This window comes from Typopeltis vanoorti, chromosome 5 (assembly GCF_054136105.1).
Source record: "Typopeltis vanoorti isolate ZY-2024b chromosome 5, IOZ_Tvanoo_1.0, whole genome shotgun sequence".
NCBI classification, from domain to species: domain Eukaryota; kingdom Metazoa; phylum Arthropoda; class Arachnida; order Uropygi; family Thelyphonidae; genus Typopeltis; species Typopeltis vanoorti.
The window spans coordinates 165,729,498-165,750,590 of record NC_143553.1 but is presented as its reverse complement, the minus strand read 5'-3'; the positions used below and the strand labels follow the sequence as shown (position 1 = coordinate 165,750,590).

Genomic DNA, 21,093 nt, shown 5'->3' with positions numbered 1-21,093 from the left:
TAAATTTTTATAGCTTACAAACTTTACACATGTTAATAAAAATAAGAAAATTTATAAAGGTGTAATGAAAAGTTGTATAAAGGGGAAGATTAAGCCAGCTGGGGGCCCCTGGCAGTAAAATTTATGAGGCCCATAAAAAATTTCTGCATTTGGAAAAGTTGATGACATTTCTCTTGCAGCCTGGTATACTTGTGTAGCAGTATTGAATTTGTCTTTATCTTCTTTTAAAAATAGTAGAAACTTCTAATTCATTATCAAAATGTGTAATATTCATATCATTCTTATGGATCTCTTTTACCTTTTACACATAGTTCGGGGCTTCTAGTAGCCACCAGGTCTGATACCTGCTTGATCCACCTCTGAGTGTATAATAATTTTGATAGTCCTATAATAAATATTTAATTTGCTCTTGTTTATCAATGTTTGCAGCAACCCAAGAATCTTTTTTTGCAACCCCTTCTGAGGGTCACAACCCACACTTTAAGAACCACTGCTGTATGACTTGAGTTGAAGTACACTGGATAGAGGGTTTGGTGATTGCTGCAATAGACCTTAATTTCAGTAGAATCATCTTGGTTTCTCTACTGTTTTGATGACTTGAAAAAGACTTATAGCTTTATATTATTGCTATTATTATTATTATTATCTTAAGATCCCATGGAGTCATCACATACTCATCTAGGAGGTCCCTTTTATCATACACACAGCTCATCATACTGTGCTTTAAACACATTCAAATTCTTTGCCAACATCATGCTCTTAGGCAATGCATTCCAAACATTCACAACTCTCTATGCAAAAAAAACCTGCTTCTCACTCCCCTGCTCACACCCTCCTTATATAGCTATCAGGAATTACCTCTAGTTATATTGAATCATTTCATTATTCAAGCATTGAATTATATACAATCCAAATTAAATACTATTCCATTTCTTTGACAATGATACTTATTTTTTTTAGAAATAACCACAAACTGAATGAAGCCTGCACTGCAGATTATAATCTCAAATTTTTCTGTTTCTTTTTTATTGTTTGCAGCTGTAGAACAGTTGATATTATAAAAATGACCCATTGAAGCAAGCAATTTGCCATTTTTATTGTATTGAAATTATTCAACATTTTTTACCACTTTTATTTAGCATTTTTACAATAACTATATTTATTTTTGTTTTCCATATTTCAAGTGTAATAAAAAAATAGAAACAGTATATATAAACACACACACATCATCATCATCAGCAGCAGCAGCATGCACGATATATTCAGTATCTGAAGAACATTCAGTATGCCACAGAATTATCAAACATTTCCTTTGACATAAAATGTTTGTAAGCATCAAGTATAGACATAACAAGTATAGTAGATATTCACAATGTCTGGAATTTTCATCATAATCATGAGAAATCAACAGCTCACATACAAAAATTGCACTGAATAGGAACTGGACTATTATATATACAATACATAAAAATTATATTGAGTATATATAGAAATCAAATTCCAAGTATACAGAAACTGTACTCAGCTCTATTTTTTTCTTCTTATTTCCAGTTTGGCCTGAGTCCTGCTATTTTAGGAACAATTTTTATAGTAATGGGTGGAAGTTATGCTCTAACAGCAATTTTTTGGGGACGTTTGGCAGATAATATGGTAAGTGGTTTATACATTATGGTTAAACAAAATTATATCACAAGATTTTATTTATTATTATCAAACAATCTATTTCTTGATTAAAGCTCAAGAGAAAAGGAAGTCTTCTTTTTCTCAACTCTTCTATCCTAGGATGGGCTGGGCCAACTCATGGATAGTGAAAGGGAAGTGCTAGACTGATATTTTATCCTGGTGTTATAAATATTTCTGATAAGCCTCATACTAGTCAGTACAGGTAATTATCAAATCTTGTAGCATGCAGATCCCATGTAAGCCACCATTCATTTCATTATGTCAAAAAGTCATAATTCTCAGTCTTCAGAATAACTGCAGTGACTTTTAAATGTATACTGATCTTTCTTCTGCCTCGTACTGCTTTCCATGATATAGCGTCATGAAAGTTAAGATGAAGTTTAACAAGCATCTCATGTAGAAATACAATTTTATTAATACAGACCAGTTTACAATAAAAACATTTATTTAAACCTACCAGTTTCACCAGCAAACTGTCTGGCTTTTTCAAGGCATTACGGAGATATGTAAAAGCCAGACAGTTTGCTGGCGAAACTGGTAGGTTTAAATAAATGTTTTTATTGTAAACTGGTCTGTATTAATAAAATTGTATTTCTATTATAAAACGACCAAAAATGTATAATTTAAAGCATCTCATGTTTTAACTCTTTTTTTTATAAGATTCCCACACATGAGAGGTCCCCAGATCTATGACATGGAAGTGCTGCATTTGTGGGCAAGTAGATGGAAAGAATAAAGGAATTTGTTGAAAACGTGAGGTTGTATTTATTGGGGAAAACAGCATAAGTAAAACTATTCCAGAGAGCAGTGAGGGAGAGTCATCAGTTGCAAACTGCACACTTCTTAATACAGTCAAGCATTCTGAGGGAGAAGTTAGGAGCACCATCCCAAATGTGGGAACTGTGTTCCATGGCAGGCAGATTTTGGCTTTATATAGTGTCAGGAATTGAGCCGGAGAGAAATACTGTTTGAAATGAAAGAGAATGCCAAGCTTTTTGGAAGCTATAGATCTGATATGCTAATGCCAGGATAGGTGTGAAATTTAATCCAAGAAAAGAAAACTGATCCTGTTTGACAAGCAGAACATTGTCAAGAGTGAGGGAGAATGAGGCATGGTTTTTCTTTCTACCATGTTCTGTTAGCTTGTTAAGCAGGCCATAATGGACTTGATGAAATGCCTTGGAAATATCAAGATTGACAACTTGAGTGTCTGAACTTTTATATGGTCTGTGTCCGTGGTAAATTAGACTGCCTTTCACATTCATATTTCTAGGTGAGATTCCTAGGCAATCTCACCTAGAAATGTGAATAGTGGAATCCATATCGTGATCACTAAGTAATGGGTGAGTCTCCAAGTAGTGAAGCAGTTGGTTGTTGATGACCTTTTCCATTATTTTTGAGCATGTTGAGGTCAGAGCAGTTTGGTGATAGTTTGATGATTGACTTTTGTCCTCTTTGACAGGCTGGATAAAGATGCAAGCTTTTATCCAAGCTGTTGGATAGATGCCAGATGAGCACGAGAGCTTGAAGAGAGGATAAAACATAGGTAAGATCTGGAACACAAGCTTTCAATACAACTGGAAGAATGTCATCATGGATAGGAGACCTTGAAGGCTACTGAGTATTTTTCAGATATCCTTTGAAGAAATTTTAGAGGAGACTATGGATAGTTTTGGGAATAATGGGAGGAAATCTGTCTTGATTGTCTATACAAGAGTTGGAAGAAAAAAATGATCCTAAAAGGTCTGCCTTATCTTTAGGAGATGTCACCATTATATCATTAGAATGTAAGATGGGTGGGAATGTGGAAGGACAGAAGTTACACCCTATGGCCTTGGCAAGAACCGGAAGGTTTAACTGGCATTTGGAGAAGAGATAGGCTTAGTGCATCTGGCCCTTACATCTGCAGTTGTTACATGCTGTAGTATAAGTAGAGTGAGTGAGTGAGTGGCTGGTATTTATTATTATTATTATTATTATTTAGGCCTCCAAGGAGTCAAAAGATTCATCATAGGAGGTCCTTCCCAGGAAACACAAGTCTATCAAGACTCAACGTGGGAGGTCCCGCCCAGGAAACACAAATGCCACTCCTTCAACTCATTGACCGTTCTCCCTCTCAACACTCTGTCAGGCAATTAACTCTGCAGTTCAACTATACTGCTGTCCTGGAATCACTTGTCACCTCTTTTACTCTTTTTTCTTTCTTTTTGTTCGCTTGCACATTTTCATTAGTTTCCACTAGATGTGTAACATCACTCCACATATTGCTCATTTCATTTTTCATTTTCAATAACTGTTTCATTAAATCTTGCATTCCAACAATTTCACTCTCTATTATTATTATTATTATTATTATGATTCAAGCCTCCATGGAGTCAAAAGACTCATCATGGGAGGTCCTTCCTAGAAAACACAAAGTCTGTACTACTCCTTGAACTCATTGACCGTTCGTGCTCTCACAACTCTATCAGGCAGTGGATTCCACAATTCAACCATTCTCCATGCAAAGAAACCGCTCATCACCTTCTTGCTCACAGCTTCCTTTTGTAGCTTCCAGGGATGGCTCATTGTCCTCGCTCTTCCCCCCTGTTCCACCAAGCAAAAGAACTCCCCAGTGTCGACCCTGTAACTACCTCTCAACAGTTTAAAAGTCTCACTCGTATCACCTCTCCTTCTTCTATCTACCAAACTCTGCAGTCCACATTCCCTCATCCGATCCTCATAACCAACATTGTACAGAAACCATCGTTGTTATCCGCTTCTATACCCTTTCCACTGTTAATTTATCCCCTTCAAATCTTGGGGACCAAATCTGAGAACAATAGTCTAAGTGTGGTCTGATCAGGGTTTTTGATTTGAGTCATTAGGCATATGCTGAATTTTTGGCTTGGACTATTTCACTTATTTACTCATTCTCTTTGCTCCCTGCTGAACATAGGGACCCAATCATTGTTTTCCATTGGACTCTATTCATTGCTTCTTTCTTAATCTCATTCCAGAATTTTCCCAGCTGTTTCATCTCTGCTTCAATTTTTCTCCTCCAGGTCAGGGGCATCCCTTCTTCTACTTCCATGTGGATTCCATTACATGGCTGTCTTTGCTATATTTCTTATCTGGGTTTCTGATTGTGTGGCCTATCCACTTCAATATTATTATTTTTTTATTTTTTTATTTTGAAGTCAGATTGATTTGTTTTGTCCTGTAATGTCTTGTTTGAAAAATTTGGTCATTATATTCCTGATATCTTTCTAAGGCATCTATATATGTAAATCTGCAATTTATTTAAATTCTTCTGGTTAATCTCCAGGTTTCAGATCTGTATAACAGCAGTATTGAAGAGCCTTATTTTTGTCTTGAGATTTAATTTTTTACTCATCCATATATTTTTCATTGTACTGAAGACAATTTGGGCTTTGTGTATTCTATTTTTTATGTATTCTGTTCTTCCTTCAGTGCTCAGCAGTGATCCTAGATAAACAAAAGTGTCTACCTGTTCTAGTAGTTCTTCCATAAGATGGGGTGTCAGATTTTGTTTGGGATTAATCTTCATTATTTTGATTTTTTTGTTTTTGTTTTATTTTTAAGCCACACTTTGAGGCCTCCAGGTTTAAATTATCTATTTTTCTTTGTATATGTTGGTGCTTTTAAGCTACCAAGAATATGTCACCAGCAAACTCTAAGTCGTTTATTTGTCCATTCCAACTGCATATTAATGGTTTCATGTATTATATTTCTCATCACCCAGCCTATGATGAAGAAAATCATAAGGGAGAGTATGCACCCTCATCTTACACCTCTTGTTATTTTTATTTTTTTACTTAAATTCCCATTACATATTATCTTGATTTTATAACTGTCATACATTGCTTTTACTGTATTAGTTATTTTCTCTGGTATGCCATAACATTTTGTTAATTTTCAAATTACTTCTCTGTTTATACTATTGAATGCTTTTTCAAAGTCAATGAATCCCAAATATAGGCTGCTCTGCCATTCTATTGATTGTTCAATAATTATTCTCAGAGTTATTATTTAGTCTATGCATGATCTATTAGGCCTGAAAGTGCTTGTTCTTTCGCAGTTTACATTCAATTTCATGTTTCATTCTTTCTAATATTATTATTATTATTATTATTATTATATATAATATACTATATACTTTTATTAAGATATTTCAATAATTAGTATACGTTTAAAATAGCACCAAAAAAAAAGGGCAAGAAATATAATGCTAAAAAAAAGCACTGCAGACAAGAACAAGAAGGTTAGCCTTGCTAACGAGGTTATTAGAGACATGGAGGAGGTTAATGAAAATGAATTAACTTCCAAAATAGCAAAATTGAAGCAGATCATCAGAGAGACACTGCAGAAATTGCAAAAAGTCAAGAGGCATTTAAATGAACAGAGGGAGAAAAAGAAAATTAAACAGGAAAATAAGAAACAACAAAACATGGAAACAGGTAAGTCAGGAAATAATGGAAATCAGGTAAGTGACATTGTTAGTAAAAGAAAGTTATTTGGTTTGGTGACTCTATAAAACATGCTATTGATGAGCGAGTTATAACTTCGAGTTTTCTTGGAGCAAAAATTAAGAATATAAAGGAAGCAATTCAAAAACAGAAAAGAAAAGTAAACGAAATCCTAGTTGTAGTAGGTACTAATGACTTAATTGGCGATAAGTTCAGTATGAGAGAGGACATGAAGGGGTTATTGGAAGAGGCGAGAGTGAAGAGTGAGAAAACGAAAATCGTCAGTATTTTACCTCGCTGTGAGAAAAATGAATTAAGAAGAAGGGCTCTATGATGGCAAATGATTCAATGCATAGGCTGTGTAGTAGGAATATATGCGAGTTTTTGGATGTGTGGAGTGAGTTTGAGGGAAGACTGGATTTGTATAAGAGGGATGGCCTACACCTAAATGCATTTGGTATCAGGAGTCTAGAAAAATTAATAACTGGTATGAGACCCAACACAGAGAGTCAGGGAAACTAAATTAAGGGAGGAATGGTGAGAATGCGAGTGTAAGAGCGACATGTTATATAACTGTGTTAATGATGAGAATGAGCTTTGTCATGGAAATGTTGATGAGTAGAGAATGATTTCAGCTTTGTGTTTGTCCAGTTCGGACCAATCAAATGTATGCAAAGATGTTTACATGTGGAAGGCATTAGAGAAGAATAGAGATCTGTAAGTTGTTCAACTTTGTCAGGCAGATTGCAGACAAGACTATACAAAAGAACAAACTGGTAGATTATTATTATTTCTGTACATGAATGCTAGGAGTATCAGAAACAAAGGGGTAAAGTTTGTTTTCTTAGTCAATAATTTGTGACCTCAGATTGTAGGTATTAGTGAGACCTGGCTATCATAATCAGACCTACTCACTGGTATCAAGTATCAAGGGTATAGTATTTTTAGGAAGGATAGAGAGGAGAAGAGGGGGCATGCTGCTAATGATATCGGATGACTTGAATCCAGTTAGAGTTGAGACCTATGATTGTAGTACCACTAACAATATTTCATGTAGCAGTGAGTTTGAAGCCATCTAGTGTGAGGCAGAATCTAACAAGATCAAATACATAGTGGAGTGTTGTTACAGACCTGGTGGATCAGTTGCTAGTGATGAAGAAATGCATCAACAAATCATAATGGGAGACTTTAATTATCCAAATATTGATTGGGGTAGCAGTAGAATCTCATGAGAAGAATGAAAATACATTTATTGAGCTGTTGTGGAACAAGTTCCTCGAGCAGCATGTGACAGAAGAAACTTCAGATCAAAGAGTGCTAGATTTGATTGTAGTGTCAGAGGGCATTTCAGTTAAAGACGTAACTATTCTACCTCTGGTTGGTGACAGTGATCAAGCGGTACTCACTTGGGAAGTGACTAAGTTTATGAATGTTCCACTCAGAAAAGGTTACATGCTGAACTACAACGCAGGAATCGATGGTGCATGGGAAGCATTTAAACAATACTTAAATGATGTGATATCAGAATGTGTCCTAAGAGTTCGAAGAATAAATAGGGTAGTAGTCAAATGGATGGGTAATCTTATTAAGCAAGAGATTCGCAAGAAAAGGATGATGTGGAAGGAATACCATGTGCATAAGGATGACATCCAGTATAAACGTTATAAGTAGCAGGCTAGAAGAAGCAAATTCTGAGTATAAAAAGAAACTGTCTCTGCGTTCTAAAAACAACCATTTTTTAAATCCTGATGCAAGTAAAAGAAAGAATGAATATGAAAGAACAACTCTTTTAAATCCTGATGGCGTGAGGGTTACAGATGCAGAAGAGGTTGATCGGTTAATGAGAACCCATTTTGTTAAAAGCTATCAACCTGATGTACGCAACATTGAGCTCACTGTTACCTCTTCACTAGATGAAGAAACACAGGTGTATTAGGATAAGGTATTAAAGTGTTGCACAAATTGAATAAGAATTCAGCAATAGGGGCTGATGGGATATCAGCATGTGTGCTAAAAGAGTGTTCAGCTGAACTGTCCATTCATTCCTTTGACCAGGCTGTTTAATATGAGTCTCAGAACAGGGAAGATTCTGCAGGAATGGAAGGAATGTATGGTAATTCCATTGCATAAGAGTGGTGCAAAGACCAATGTATCCAACTATCGACCAATTAGTATCTCAGGAGTGGTGGTGAAGATTTTGGAAAAATCGGTTAGGGCTCGCATTCAGAAATGGGTTGACAGTGAATCTCTACCTTGCAGTGAACAACATGGGTTTACTAAGGACAGGTAATGTTTTAGCAGCTTGCTCACATTCTATAACAATGGTACCATTGAACTAGACAAGGGGGAATGGATACCCCATGATACTTCTGGATTTTGCTAAGGCTTTTGACAGAATACAGCATGGTAGCCTGTTGCATAAATTGGAGAAAATGGGTTTGGATTATAGAATATTAGCATGGATAAGAGGATGGCTGCCTGACAGATATCAAAAAGTGGTATATGGGGGATTTGAGTCTGCAAGATTTAAGGTAACAAGTGGTGTTACCACAAGGAACAGTGCTTGGTCCACTGTTATTCAATCTGTACATTAATTATATTGAGAAGGATTTGACAAGTGACATACAGCTATTTGCTGATGATGCAAAGATAGGTAGAGTAATAAGGAATGCTGCTGATATGCAGTACTTGCAGAATGATTTGAATAGGCTGGAATTATGAGCATGAGAAAATGGGTGTGAGTTCAATGTTGGTAAATGTAAATTCATTCACTTTGGCATGATTATGCTAGAAGAAACTGATGAGGCTAGGGATCTTGGAGTGTTAGTAGATAGGAAGTTGAAGTTCAGGGGCCATGTGGCAAAGATTGCAAATACAACTCAAAGATAATTGCAATGCTGAAACAAACGTTCACATGTAAAGATAAGGAAGTCATGTTTCCTCTTTACAAGGCCTTGATAAGACCTCACTTGGACTATTGTGTGCAGGTCTGGTTTCCTGTTTCCGTTGTGATTCTGATATACTGGATAGAGGTACAAAGGAGAGTGTTAAAAATGATATCAGGATTGTGGAATACTGATTATGAAGGCAGATTGAGAATTTGTAGACTGCAGACACTAGCAAACAGGAAAAAGAGGGGCGATATGATTGGAGGGTGGGGAAAGGACAAGAGGACATACTTGGAAGCTGAGAATGAAGGCTGCTAAGAAGGGGCTGAAGGCTAGATTTTTCTCTCAGAGGGTGGTGCATGATTGGAATGGATTGCCATTGGATGTTGGGAGTGCAAGCAGTATGAATGAATTCAAGAATAAGTATGATAGCTGGTGTGTGTAGTATATGGTTTCCCTCGATAAGTCTCTGACTCCCTGAAGGTCTCTCTTAATAATAATAATAATGATAATTATTATTATTATTATCCAACGATTCCATGGAGTACTCATCTAGGAGGTTCCTTTGTCATACACAGCTCATCATACCTTGCCTTAAACACATTCAAATTCTCTACAGACACAATATTCTTTGGCAAAGCATTATCATTCACAACTTCATGCAAAAAACCTGCTTTTCACTTCCTTGTTCACACCCTTCTTATACAGCTTCCAGGAGTGATCTCTTGTTTTCCCCAATCTCCCACCATTTTATGAAAAACCTCTTCAACACTGATCCTATAAAAACTTGTACATCTCTATCATATCACCCATCTTCCTCCTTCCACTAGACTCTGTAAATTACATCTTCTCAACCTTCCCTCATATTCAACATTCCAGAGATCAGAAACTACCTTAGTCAATTTCCTCTGGACCCTTTCCAACATATCTTCGTCCTTTTGAAAACCAGGTAACCAAATCTGTGCACAGTAGTCCAAATGTGTCCTAATCAAGGCCTTATGCAATGGAATCAGAATCTCCTTACTTCTACAAGACAGTATCCTCTGCATCATTCCCATAATTTGCTGTGTCGTCCTTACAATTTTGGAAATATGTCCTCTAAATTTCAAATCCTTATCCACCATCGCCCCAAGATCTCTTATTTCCTCTACCTCCAACAATATATCCCCACCAAGAGTAAATTCTACATATCATGTCCGGTAGCATTCGGTACCGGACATGATATGTAGAATCTACATCCCACCTTTGCCTTCCAAATTTTAAAACCATACATTTTGCAACACTGAACTGGCCTGCCCATTCACTATTCTAGTGAAGATTCTAGCCCAGGGGTGGGAAACATTTTAAAGTGTGCGTGCCAAAATCGCCAAATCTTTGATACAAATTTTTCTCACGTGCCACCTGAAATTTTGCAGAACACATTATTATTTGGGTGTCTTTTAATTATTGGGAGAACCTTTTTAAATAATAAAAAAACACACTAGAGCGGTAAAATCAAAGAATATTATAAGAGTGATTATTGTAAGTCATGTAAGATTGAATGATTGTAAAAATTAGTGACCGAGTTTTTACTTAAAAGTCCTTCTACCCTGAAGATAGCTTAGATATTTTTTATTTGCTTTTAAGTGTAATTCTAGCTGCCATATTCAGCCACACAATTTAAAGATGCAATTTTTAACATCAACAAAACAGTAAACAATAATTCTGTATTTTTTGTTTTTGTTTTTTTTATAAAAATCAATCAGACATAAGTTTTTTCAGTATATTACAGTGCACAATCTCATAATCGTTTTACTTGACTAAAGCACAATATCTAGTTTCATCTGTAAGGCTACTCCTATTATGAGACTTAACAAAATTCATCACTGAGAACAATGATTCACAAGAATATATAGATGCAAAATGGATAGTAATGCTGTTGCAAGGGTATGTAAACATACAAAAATTTCTGGAATAGTATTCCAAGTCCTTAATACCTCATTTTCTGCACTTCTCTCTATTACTCCTATCTCTAATTGCTCCTTTACAATATTTTCCAAGTTAACTCAGAGGTCAACAAATTTCTGCCTCCAAATTGAGCTACTTTGAAAATCAATCAACTGAATTTTGCAATCATCCATATTTATCCACGAAAACATCTGTAAGTTTGATTCATCCAGTTTTATAGTATCTAGAAACTTAATGAATTTTGCAGTCTCTTCTAATTCTCTGAACTTAACAAATCTTAGAGAGAACTGCTTAACAGCTGACACAATTATGTTTAAAAATAGCTTTTGAAGATATTTTCTGTCTGTTTTCTCATCCTTTTGGAGATCTTTGATATATTTCTTTAGGTTTGGAAAATATATAAATCTTTTACTGTCTACATCTCTCTTATAAAACTGCTAATTTCATTTCAAATGCCTTTATGTCATTAAACATACATCAAAAGTCTTACCAGAGTCCTGTAGTTTAAGGTTCAAGTTATTTAAATGTTTGCAAAAACCTGCAAAAAACATCAGTTTACAAACCTACACGATGTCATACATTTCTTTATAAGACATTTGTTGATTAGTTAAAAAGAGATTTATCTCATCCAGGCATTCAACAAATTGTTTCGGAACAAGCCCTCGACTAAGCCAACGAACATTGTTGTATATTATTAGTCCTTTGTCCACCAAATTCACCTCATTCAATAGATTCTGAAATTGTCTTTTAATCAAAGCATGTGCAGAAATGTAATTAACAACTTTGTTACTGTTTGCATCACTTATTGAAAAGGTGGCCTAAATTTATGTGCAAAAGCTAGCCTAAAGTTACTTTAGGCTGGCTTTTGCACATAAATTCTCCTCATGTATGCAATCAAAACTTATCAGTGGATGACCAACATGCTGGTCATCCACTATACACAATATACTACTCACTGGTGTCTATCTGTTTGTCGCCCACCCTATCCATGCTACTAGCTTCATATCTATTCCCATTTCCTCCAACTTATTTAATGGTTTTTCATGTGGTATTCTGTCAAATGATGCTTTTGCAAAGTCCAGCAGTATCATGGTGTAGCCATTTCCTTTATCCAATTCTGCTGTCACTTTCAGTTTTAAGAAGAGTTGGGATGGAAAGAACACTGCTCAAGAATATTATGCAAAGAAAGACCAGATTTGCAGGACATCTTCTGAGAGGTTCTTCGGGACATCTGACAAGAACTATATTACAAGGGAAAGTTGAGGGAAAGAGAAGATGTGGAAGACCAACTAGAGAGTGGTTCAATGACATTGTGGAATCGACTGGTTAATGATGGAGGCGACAGACAGAGAGAAATGGAGAAGAGCTGCTCATCGGCTGCAACCCTCTTACTAGAGGATGCTACCGGACAACATTTTATTCACATTTTATAAGGCTGTCACCTTATAAAATGTGAATAAATTACTGAGGCAGGACCTTCCTTTTACAAAGACATGCTGCCCCCAAAGAGTATCATATTTTTATCCACCCATTCCTGAAATTTACCTTTAACCTACTTTTCCAATATTTTAACCACCACTCCAGAGATACTAATTGGTCTGTAATTTGTTAGTCCTGTCTTGGAGCCACAGATGACAGACACAATTTAAACAGTTGTGCTACTGAGTGACTACTTTGGAAGAGTATAGCAACCAAGTGAAGATACTGTTGTGACAGGGAATGTTGTGGGAATAGCCATTGATGATTTGAAAGTACTTTTCAGCATATTGCAGAATCTCAGTGTCTCTGTGTGATCTCCCCTCTCACCATCCCCTTGCCAATTTTTTCATGGAAGATTTTGAAAAACAAGCTGTTGACTCAGCCCCTCTCAAACCTTTTATCTGGCTAAGATATGTAGATGATGTCTTTTCTATTTGGTCTCATGGCCCAGAAATGGAAAAGGAAATTAATAATAGTCTTGCCTTTCTAGACACCTTGGTTATCCATCTACCTAATGGTAACCTGTCCTTTTCAGTATATAGGAAATCTACTCACACATGCAAAGACATTCACAAACTTTCTCATCATCCTCTCCTTTCAACAGTATGGTGTCATAAAAACACTTACCCATAGAGCTTATAACTTTTGTTCCAATGAGACCTCTCTTGTAACAGAACTCACTCATATACATACACTTTTCTATCTAATGCCTGCAGTTCCCACAATATCAAAATATAATCAATCCTTTCCCCCAATCCATGACCTTCTCGTCAGAAAGATTTTAGTAATGCTATCACCTGTTCCCTGTTCCTGAAAGTTGGCCTACTATGGACAGACCGGAAGATCAGCTACCATCCAGATGGAAGAACATAAAAATGCATCTGCAGTTATGACTATGGTCAATCTGTCCTTGCAGACCATACTTTGGATGCAGCTCACAGAATCAATTGGTAAAAGACCAGCATGCTCCACCACAGTAAATTCAGAAGAGAAAGACTATTTTTAGAATCTGCTGCTGATCTTAAAAATCAGCCTAATTTGAATAAATATGGTTGCATAAAACTTCCTAAGTAGAGGAAGCAAGGGATCTAGGCATCTTGGTGAATAGGGAACTGAAGTTCAGGGGACACATCACGAAAGTTGTAAGGGTAACCCAAAAAATTGCTGCTGTAATGTGAAGAATACTGATGTGGATATGGAGGTGGTAGTTCTGCTATATAAGGTCCTAATTAGGCATTATTTGGATTATTTTGCACAGACCTGGTCGCTTGGTGATATATATTGGTGATAAAGAAACATCATACAGAAACTATACAAAGGTCATGTGAGTAAGAAAGTGAAAAGGAGATTTTTTGCTTGGGTGGTTAATGAGTGGAATTCATTGCTAGAGTAGGCAATGAGTGCTCTAACATTGAATGTATTCAAGGCAAAGTAAGGTATGATAGTCTATATTGTGATATTGTGTATGATATTGTGGTCTGTAAGTGTTCAACCTCTCACGAGTCTTCAGACTCCTTGGAGGCTTGAAATTAATACTGTTGTGTTAGTATTATGAGATTTTGAAGTCCTTTTAGCCTTTGTTCTTCTGCTTGAAAATCGGAAGTGGAATTTAGAAAGAGAGAGAGAGAAGAACATTATAAATCTCAGTTTATACTGTTCCTTAGTCTGTATAAACTTTTCTTACAGATGGTAAGGGAAACAGCATCTGTCTTTTCTTCTATTTCCAGTAGATAAGAGGGTTATCATTCCGTTGTATAAGTCTCTGATCAGACCACACTTGGACTATTGTTCTCAGATTTGGTCCCCAGGATTTGAAGGGGATAAATTAACTGTGGAAAGGATACAAAGACGGATGACAAAGATGGTTTCAGGACTGTACAAGGATAGTTATGAGGATCGGCTGAGAGAATGTGGACTGCAGAGTTTGGTGGATAGAAGAAGGAGAGGTGATATGATTGAGACTTTTAAACTGTTGAGAGGTGGTTACAGGGTTGACACTGGGGAGTTCTTTCACTTGGTTGATCAGCGGGAAGGAGTGATGACAAGAGGCCATCCCTGGAAGTTACGAAAGGAAACTGTGAGCAAGAGGGTAAGGAATGGTTTCTTTGTGTGGAGGGTGGTTGAGCCGTGGAATGCATTGCCTGATGGAGTGGTGGGAGCGAGAACGGTCAGTGAGTTTAAAGAGTGGTATGATAAACTTTGTGTTTCTCAGGGGGGGACCTCCCCTCGATGAGTCTTGACAGACTTTATGTCTTAGAAAGGACCTCCCTCGATGAGTCTTTTGACTCCTTGGAGGCCTGAATAATAATAATAATAATAATAATAATAATAATAATAATACTTTGAGATCCCAATTTACATCCTAGACTTCCGAAAGACGTCCATAGAGGGTGCCCCGCCTTGTTAGGACTCTAGTTTTTTATCTCCATGTGTTTCAGTTAGTTTTGTGCTGCCTTTTTGTGTGTGTGTTTGTTACAAGTCTCATTTTTGTACTCCCTGACAATGTCTGTATAACTGAGATGAAATATTAGAAGCATTAAATACTATTTTTAATCATTACCTATTACTGTTTCACTCCATTAAACTTTTATCATGAGTCTCTTTCACCTCCTTCATCATTTCCCCATTAATTGTATACTCTACATCCCAAACTTGCCTGCCAAATTTCAGGACCTTGCACTTTGTAACATTAAACTGATCGCTCCACTCACATAGTCTATTGAGATCTTCCTGCAAGGCCACAGCATCTGCTCTACTTCTCATAGTTCTTCCCAACTTTGCATCATTGGCAAACAGCTGCATATCTCCTGATAAGCCAGTTCCAATCTGCTAGTTATTATTATCTATGGCAACAATATTACTTCATTATACATTATGCTTATTTAATCATGGGAATGATATGATATGAAATATTATAGTTCATCCAAAATTTGTTTATATTTCAGAGAAATCCTAGAATACTGTGTGCTCTTGGCTGTGTCTTTTGTTTTGCAGGTTTCCTTTTTCTTGGACCAGCATCATTTTTACCCCTGGAAAAGTGAGTAAATATCTCAATAGTATTCAAATGTTTAAATTCATAAATTAAAAGTAACTACAATTTTTTGTCATCATCATCATCATCAAATTCCTGCTATGTACCCTCAAGTGGTGTACAGGATATGATAATACTACATGAAAAATTTACATCAAATTATTAACTTCCTATCTACAATTTTCCTCCAAATCAGTCTGTTACCTGTCAAGACTCCAACATTATCAGAACTTATATTTCTATTGTCTAAGGCACTTTTTACCATATCAATCCACCTATATTTTGGTCTTCCTCTGGGTCTTTTTCCTGCCATCTTGGCAGAGAACACTTGTTAATCTTTCTTCGCCCACTCTGTTTAGTGACCATACCACCTGAGATTAGCTCTGGTAACACATTCCTGGATGCTGATAATGTCAAGTTCTTTCCTAATATCCTTGTTTTTAATATGATATTGCCATCTGTTCATGCCTCTAATCTTTCTCAGGACTTTCATATCTGCAGTCTCTATTCTTTGATCAAATATTTTACTTCTGACTCAGCTCTCAGATCCATAAGTTAAAATTGGTTTGATCACTGTCTTGTATATAGCTAATTTAGTGTTTTGACTAATTTCTCTCTTATTTCATATAAATTTATTCAGTTGACATCCTACCATACCAGCTTTGTTGATTCTGTTGTCTATTTCCATATTTAATTTACCATCTTCACTAAAAATCCTGCCTAAGTAGCTGAAATGTTTCACTTGTTCTATAGGTTCTTCATTCACAATGCAGTTGACATTTTCAATGCTTCTGCCTATTTTCATTGTCTTTGTCTTATTATTGCTAACCTTCATACCATGTCTATTATAACAGTTATTCAGTTTAGTCAGGGAATCTGATAATTCTCTGAGCCATTCTCCTATCCATATCACCAATTTAATGGATATTAAATTGGTGATATGGATAGGAGAATGGCTCAGGGAGAGATACCATAAGGTGGTGTATGGAGGAGCTGAATCCAGAATGAGGCAGGTGACCAGTGGTGTGCCTCAGGGCTCTGTGCTTGGGCCAATGTTGTTTAATTTGTATATAAATGATATAGGAAACGGCTTAAAGGGAGATATTCAGTTGTTTGCTGATGATGCAAAGTTGTGTAGTGCAATAAAAAATCAAGCTGATGTTGAAAGTTTGCAGGATGATTTAAATAAGCTGGTAAAATGGGCAAAAGAAAATGGATGTCAGTTCAATGTGGAAAAGTGTAAAGTCATGCATTTTGGGATTAAAAGATTACCAGCTGTGTACTACATCGATGGAAAGGTACTCCAAGAGATTGATGAGGCTAGGGACTTAGGGGTATTGGTAGATAGGGAGATGAAGTTCAGAGGACACATTGCTAAGGTGTCCAAGATTGCACATAGGATTACTTGGTTTTGAGGAACACACTGACATCCAGAGATAAAGAGGTTATTATTCCCCTTTATAAAGCATTGATACTTCCACATTTGGATTACTGTGCTCAGGTCTGGTCACTTGGATTCCTTGGAGATGAGGAGGCTGTGGAGAGGGTTCAGAGAAGAGTGACCAAGTTGGTGAGTGATATAAAAAATGCTCCCTACGTTGATAGATTGAGAGCTTGTGGATTGCAGAGATTGGTTGATAGGCGAAGAAGAGGGGATATGATAGAAACATTCAAATTACTAAAAGGTTTTTATAGGATTGATGCAGGGGAAATGTTTCAGCTGTGTGATAGTGATGGAAGAACAAGAGGTCATCTCTGGAAATTAAAGAAGAGTGTGGTTAACAAAGGTGTCAGAACAAGGTTTTTTGCCTGGAGGGTGGTGAATGAGTGGAATTCATTGCCTGACTTAGTTGTGAGCTCTTCGTCTGAAAATGAATTCAAGAAGAGATATGACAGATATTGTTTTGCTAGTTTGGGTCTCCCGCAATGAGTCTACTGACTCCATGGAGATACCCGTAATAATAATAATAATAATAATCTTGCAGACTTGCAGCAGATTTATTTAGAAGCATAAAATCAAAGAGCTGACATTAACATTCTCCAATTTTGATATCAGGTTTAATACCAAAATGTAAAATGATGGTACAACATGACAGAATTTTTTTGTCATTTCAAACTTTAAAATGGGATCAATAAAATTAAGAGTAATTTTCACTTTTATGCACTGTTAGAAACATAAGTATGAAACATAAGACTATTACACTTTTTTTATAATCTTTGTCAAGTAGCTTTATTTTATCCTCCTACGTGTTTTGCCAATCTTTTTCTATTGGCATCCTCAGGGAATACAAACTAGTAAGCTAAAATGAAGGTTACAGATTATACAGGTTATAACTGATAATTCTAATTCATACAAAAAATTGGTATTGTGAGTGACAATGTGCGTGTCTCGTTAACGTGATTTATTCGTTATGGCTCATTACGTAATTGTTATGAAAGTTCATTTCTTTGATGTTTAATGATCTGATAAAAGTTTTCCAAATTTCTGGTAAAATTAGACCTCGATTCTTGTTTAGGTTTTCAGTTTTACAGGCGACTGTAGCTGCTTCTTTAAAGGTTCTTGAATGGTAGTTATCTTCTATGTATGGCATAAGGCTCTTATCCCACTCAATATGATGGTTAGTAGAGGCAAAGTGGCATGAAAGGCCTGAAATGTCTTGTCTGTTATTTCTGACATATCCTATGTGTTCTTTCTTTCTCGTTCAAAGCTTCTAGAGGTCTGACCTACGTAACTAATACCACATGAGCAAGGTATATTATATACTCCAGAGTACTTGTAGAATGGGTGAGGATCTTTCGGTGATCTTAAAAATTTCCGAATAGTGTTGATTGGTTTGAATGCCACTCTGATCTTATGTGGTTTTAAAAGGTTAGCTAATTTTTTGGAAAGGTTGCTGACAAAAGGAATCGTAATTGTACTGATGTATTGGACGTCATCACGTTGTTGATGTGGTATATCAGTAAAGAGAATCTTGTTATAGAGTCTTTTTGGGTAACCATTTAAAGAAAGTTCTCTGGATATTGTGGTTAATTCCATTAGTAGGTCATCCTTGTCTGTCGTATACTGTATAGCTCTTTTTTTGAGACTATGGATAATGCTAAGTTTCTGAGCTATGTGATGATCTGAGTTGAAATGGAGGTAACGTCCAGTATTTGTAGGTTTTCTGTATACAGATAGGTTGATACTATTATTGGATTGTTTCTTTATTAAAATGTCAAGGAATGGCAGTTTTTTATCTTTTTCCATTTCTAATGTGAATTTGATGGTATTGTGGAAACTATTGATTTGGTTGAGGTAATTCATTAGTTCTTCTTTCATATGATCCCAAATGATAAAGATGTCATCTACATATCTGTACCAAATTTTCGGTTTTGGAATGATCTGGGTTAAGATTTTTTTCTCTAGATCTTCCATGAATAAGTCAGCACAAGCAGGTGATAGGGGGCTGCCCATAGCTAATCCAGTGAGTTTTTATTATTATTATTATTATTCCTGATACCTCCAAGGAGTCCGAAGACTCATCGCGGGAGGACACCTACAACTGTCTCTACACCTAACCTCTACTACGAATCATCTCCATCAACGCCATCTACCGCCCACCTCCAACACCACCACAACTAGTAATTTTTGTCTGTAAATTGCGTGTGTTCTGAAGGGCCGATTTGTATGTATGCGGGATGAAAAACCCGAGTTTCCGGGAGAAAAAACCCTGCTACCTCCGTATGAGATCGGCTAACTCACCTTCGATTGAAATCGACCAGATAAAGATTCCTCCCGTCGCGACGAGAATCGAACTTAGGCCTATTCCAATCGAAGGGCGCAATGTACCGTCGTTCTTCCAATTGAGTTGTTTGAGCTAATCCAAAGATTATAAAAAAAGTGTAATAGTCTTATGAATAATTGTCAAGAAAAAATTCAACATAAGTTTGAAACATTTTATGAATAACTAAGATCTATCAGCATTATGAAAATTAGTTATGGTAAGTCAGATTAGTACAGCATTTGAATCTGATACAATGCAGGATGTTTAAGGTGCTTCATTGTCAAGCTAAAGTTTATTCCTCAAGATGAAATATCCTGAGGTTCAATGATGAATGCCAGATCAATCTAAACTGGGTACTATTTATAATAGATAAATATCCTCTGAGTATCTGGGAGTGAACAAGGAAATGAAGTTCAGGGGTCATGTTGCGCAAGTTGTGGAATCATCGCATCAGATTATGGTAATGATGCAGAAAAATTTAACATGCAGAAATAAAGAGGTTATGGTTTCATTGAAAAAGGCCTTGATCAGTCCTTATGCCCAAATGGATTATTGTGCACAAATTTGGTCACCAAGTTTTCATGGTGATGAAAATCTATTAGAGAGATTCCAGAGAGGATTAACTAAAATGGTAACTGATCTTTGAAATATGGTGCATGAAAACAAATTGTGGGACTGCAATTTGCAAAGCCTTATGAATAGGAAAAGACAGGATATGATTGAGACATACAAGTTAGTAAGGGGGGGGGTTTCCAGTTTCCAAATTAATGAGAAGAAATTTTTCATAGATTATGAGATGGTGAGTAGAACAAGAGGCCATCTCTGAAAACTGCATAAGGAGGGTGTGAACAAAGAGTTGAGGAGCAGATTTTTTGCATGAAGAATAGCTGGTGAGTAGAATGCATTGTCTGACAGTGCAGTGAATGTGGACATGTTGAATGAGTTTAAAGCACAGTTTGATGAGCTTTGTGTGTGCGTGTGTGTGTGCACCTCTCACAGTGATTCTTTTGACTTCCTGAGGTCTGGTTTTCCATCCATCTATTCACTGGACATCATCAGGTGCCATATATGGTCACCCTTTTCCTCGGTGATGTGCCACACCAGTCCTTGTCAGGTGGTCCTGTTGTATGCTTTTCTGGAGACTTCTTCTCTCTGAAGATCAGTTATTCCAGACACACCATCCATCCAACTCATTGAGGGTCCATCCCCTTCTCTTTTCCAGGCATTTCACCTTCTATTACTGTTCTGAGATGTCCTCCTTCCATCCTTTCAATATGTCCAAAGTATTTCAGTTTGCTTCTATCAATATCCTTAAAGAGTCTTAAAGTTTTATTGATGTTTTCTAGCACCCATCCATTTGTCCACTTTTCAGAAGGCTGTTGAGGATATCATATAATAATAATAATAATAAATCTATTGATGCTTTTTTAAATCCAGCAATCTGAAAAACTGGTGCAAGTTTGTTTAATGATTTACTGTAATAAACTTTAAAAGGTATGAAAAAACAATCATAGTAACAAAAAAAAAAAAATCCTTGCAATCCTAGAAGACTTAATACAATGCACACAAAACATCAGTAGTCAAACACTAAAATTGTTATCACTTGAAAAAATTAGTACTAAAAAGTTTTACTAATATATTTAAATGGTTAGGCTAAGGGCCTTAAGTTTTCCAGGAAGAGGCACATCATTTATAGGTGTAAATTTAATAAAATTCATCAAGTTCTTTAAATTATGAAAACAGTGATTGTTATTAATTTTTTTTTTTTTTCCACATTTCACACACAGTGAGCAAATGAATGTGGATACCAGTTTGATTCATGTTGTTCATTT

General features: G+C 36.2%; 1 protein-coding gene across 1 annotated transcript in view; it reads left to right on the top strand.

The window, feature by feature from the left end:
- The window catches only part of LOC150107030 (MFS-type transporter SLC18B1-like), a 213,497-nt gene that overhangs the window by 118,790 nt on the left and 73,614 nt on the right, over nt 1–21,093 (top strand). Inside the window, exons 9-10 of the mRNA XM_090392910.1 lie at nt 1,552–1,650; nt 15,412–15,503. Of these exons, the coding sequence (XP_090249036.1) occupies nt 1,552–1,650; nt 15,412–15,503 (191 nt within the window). The remainder of the gene's footprint in view (nt 1–1,551; nt 1,651–15,411; nt 15,504–21,093) is intronic.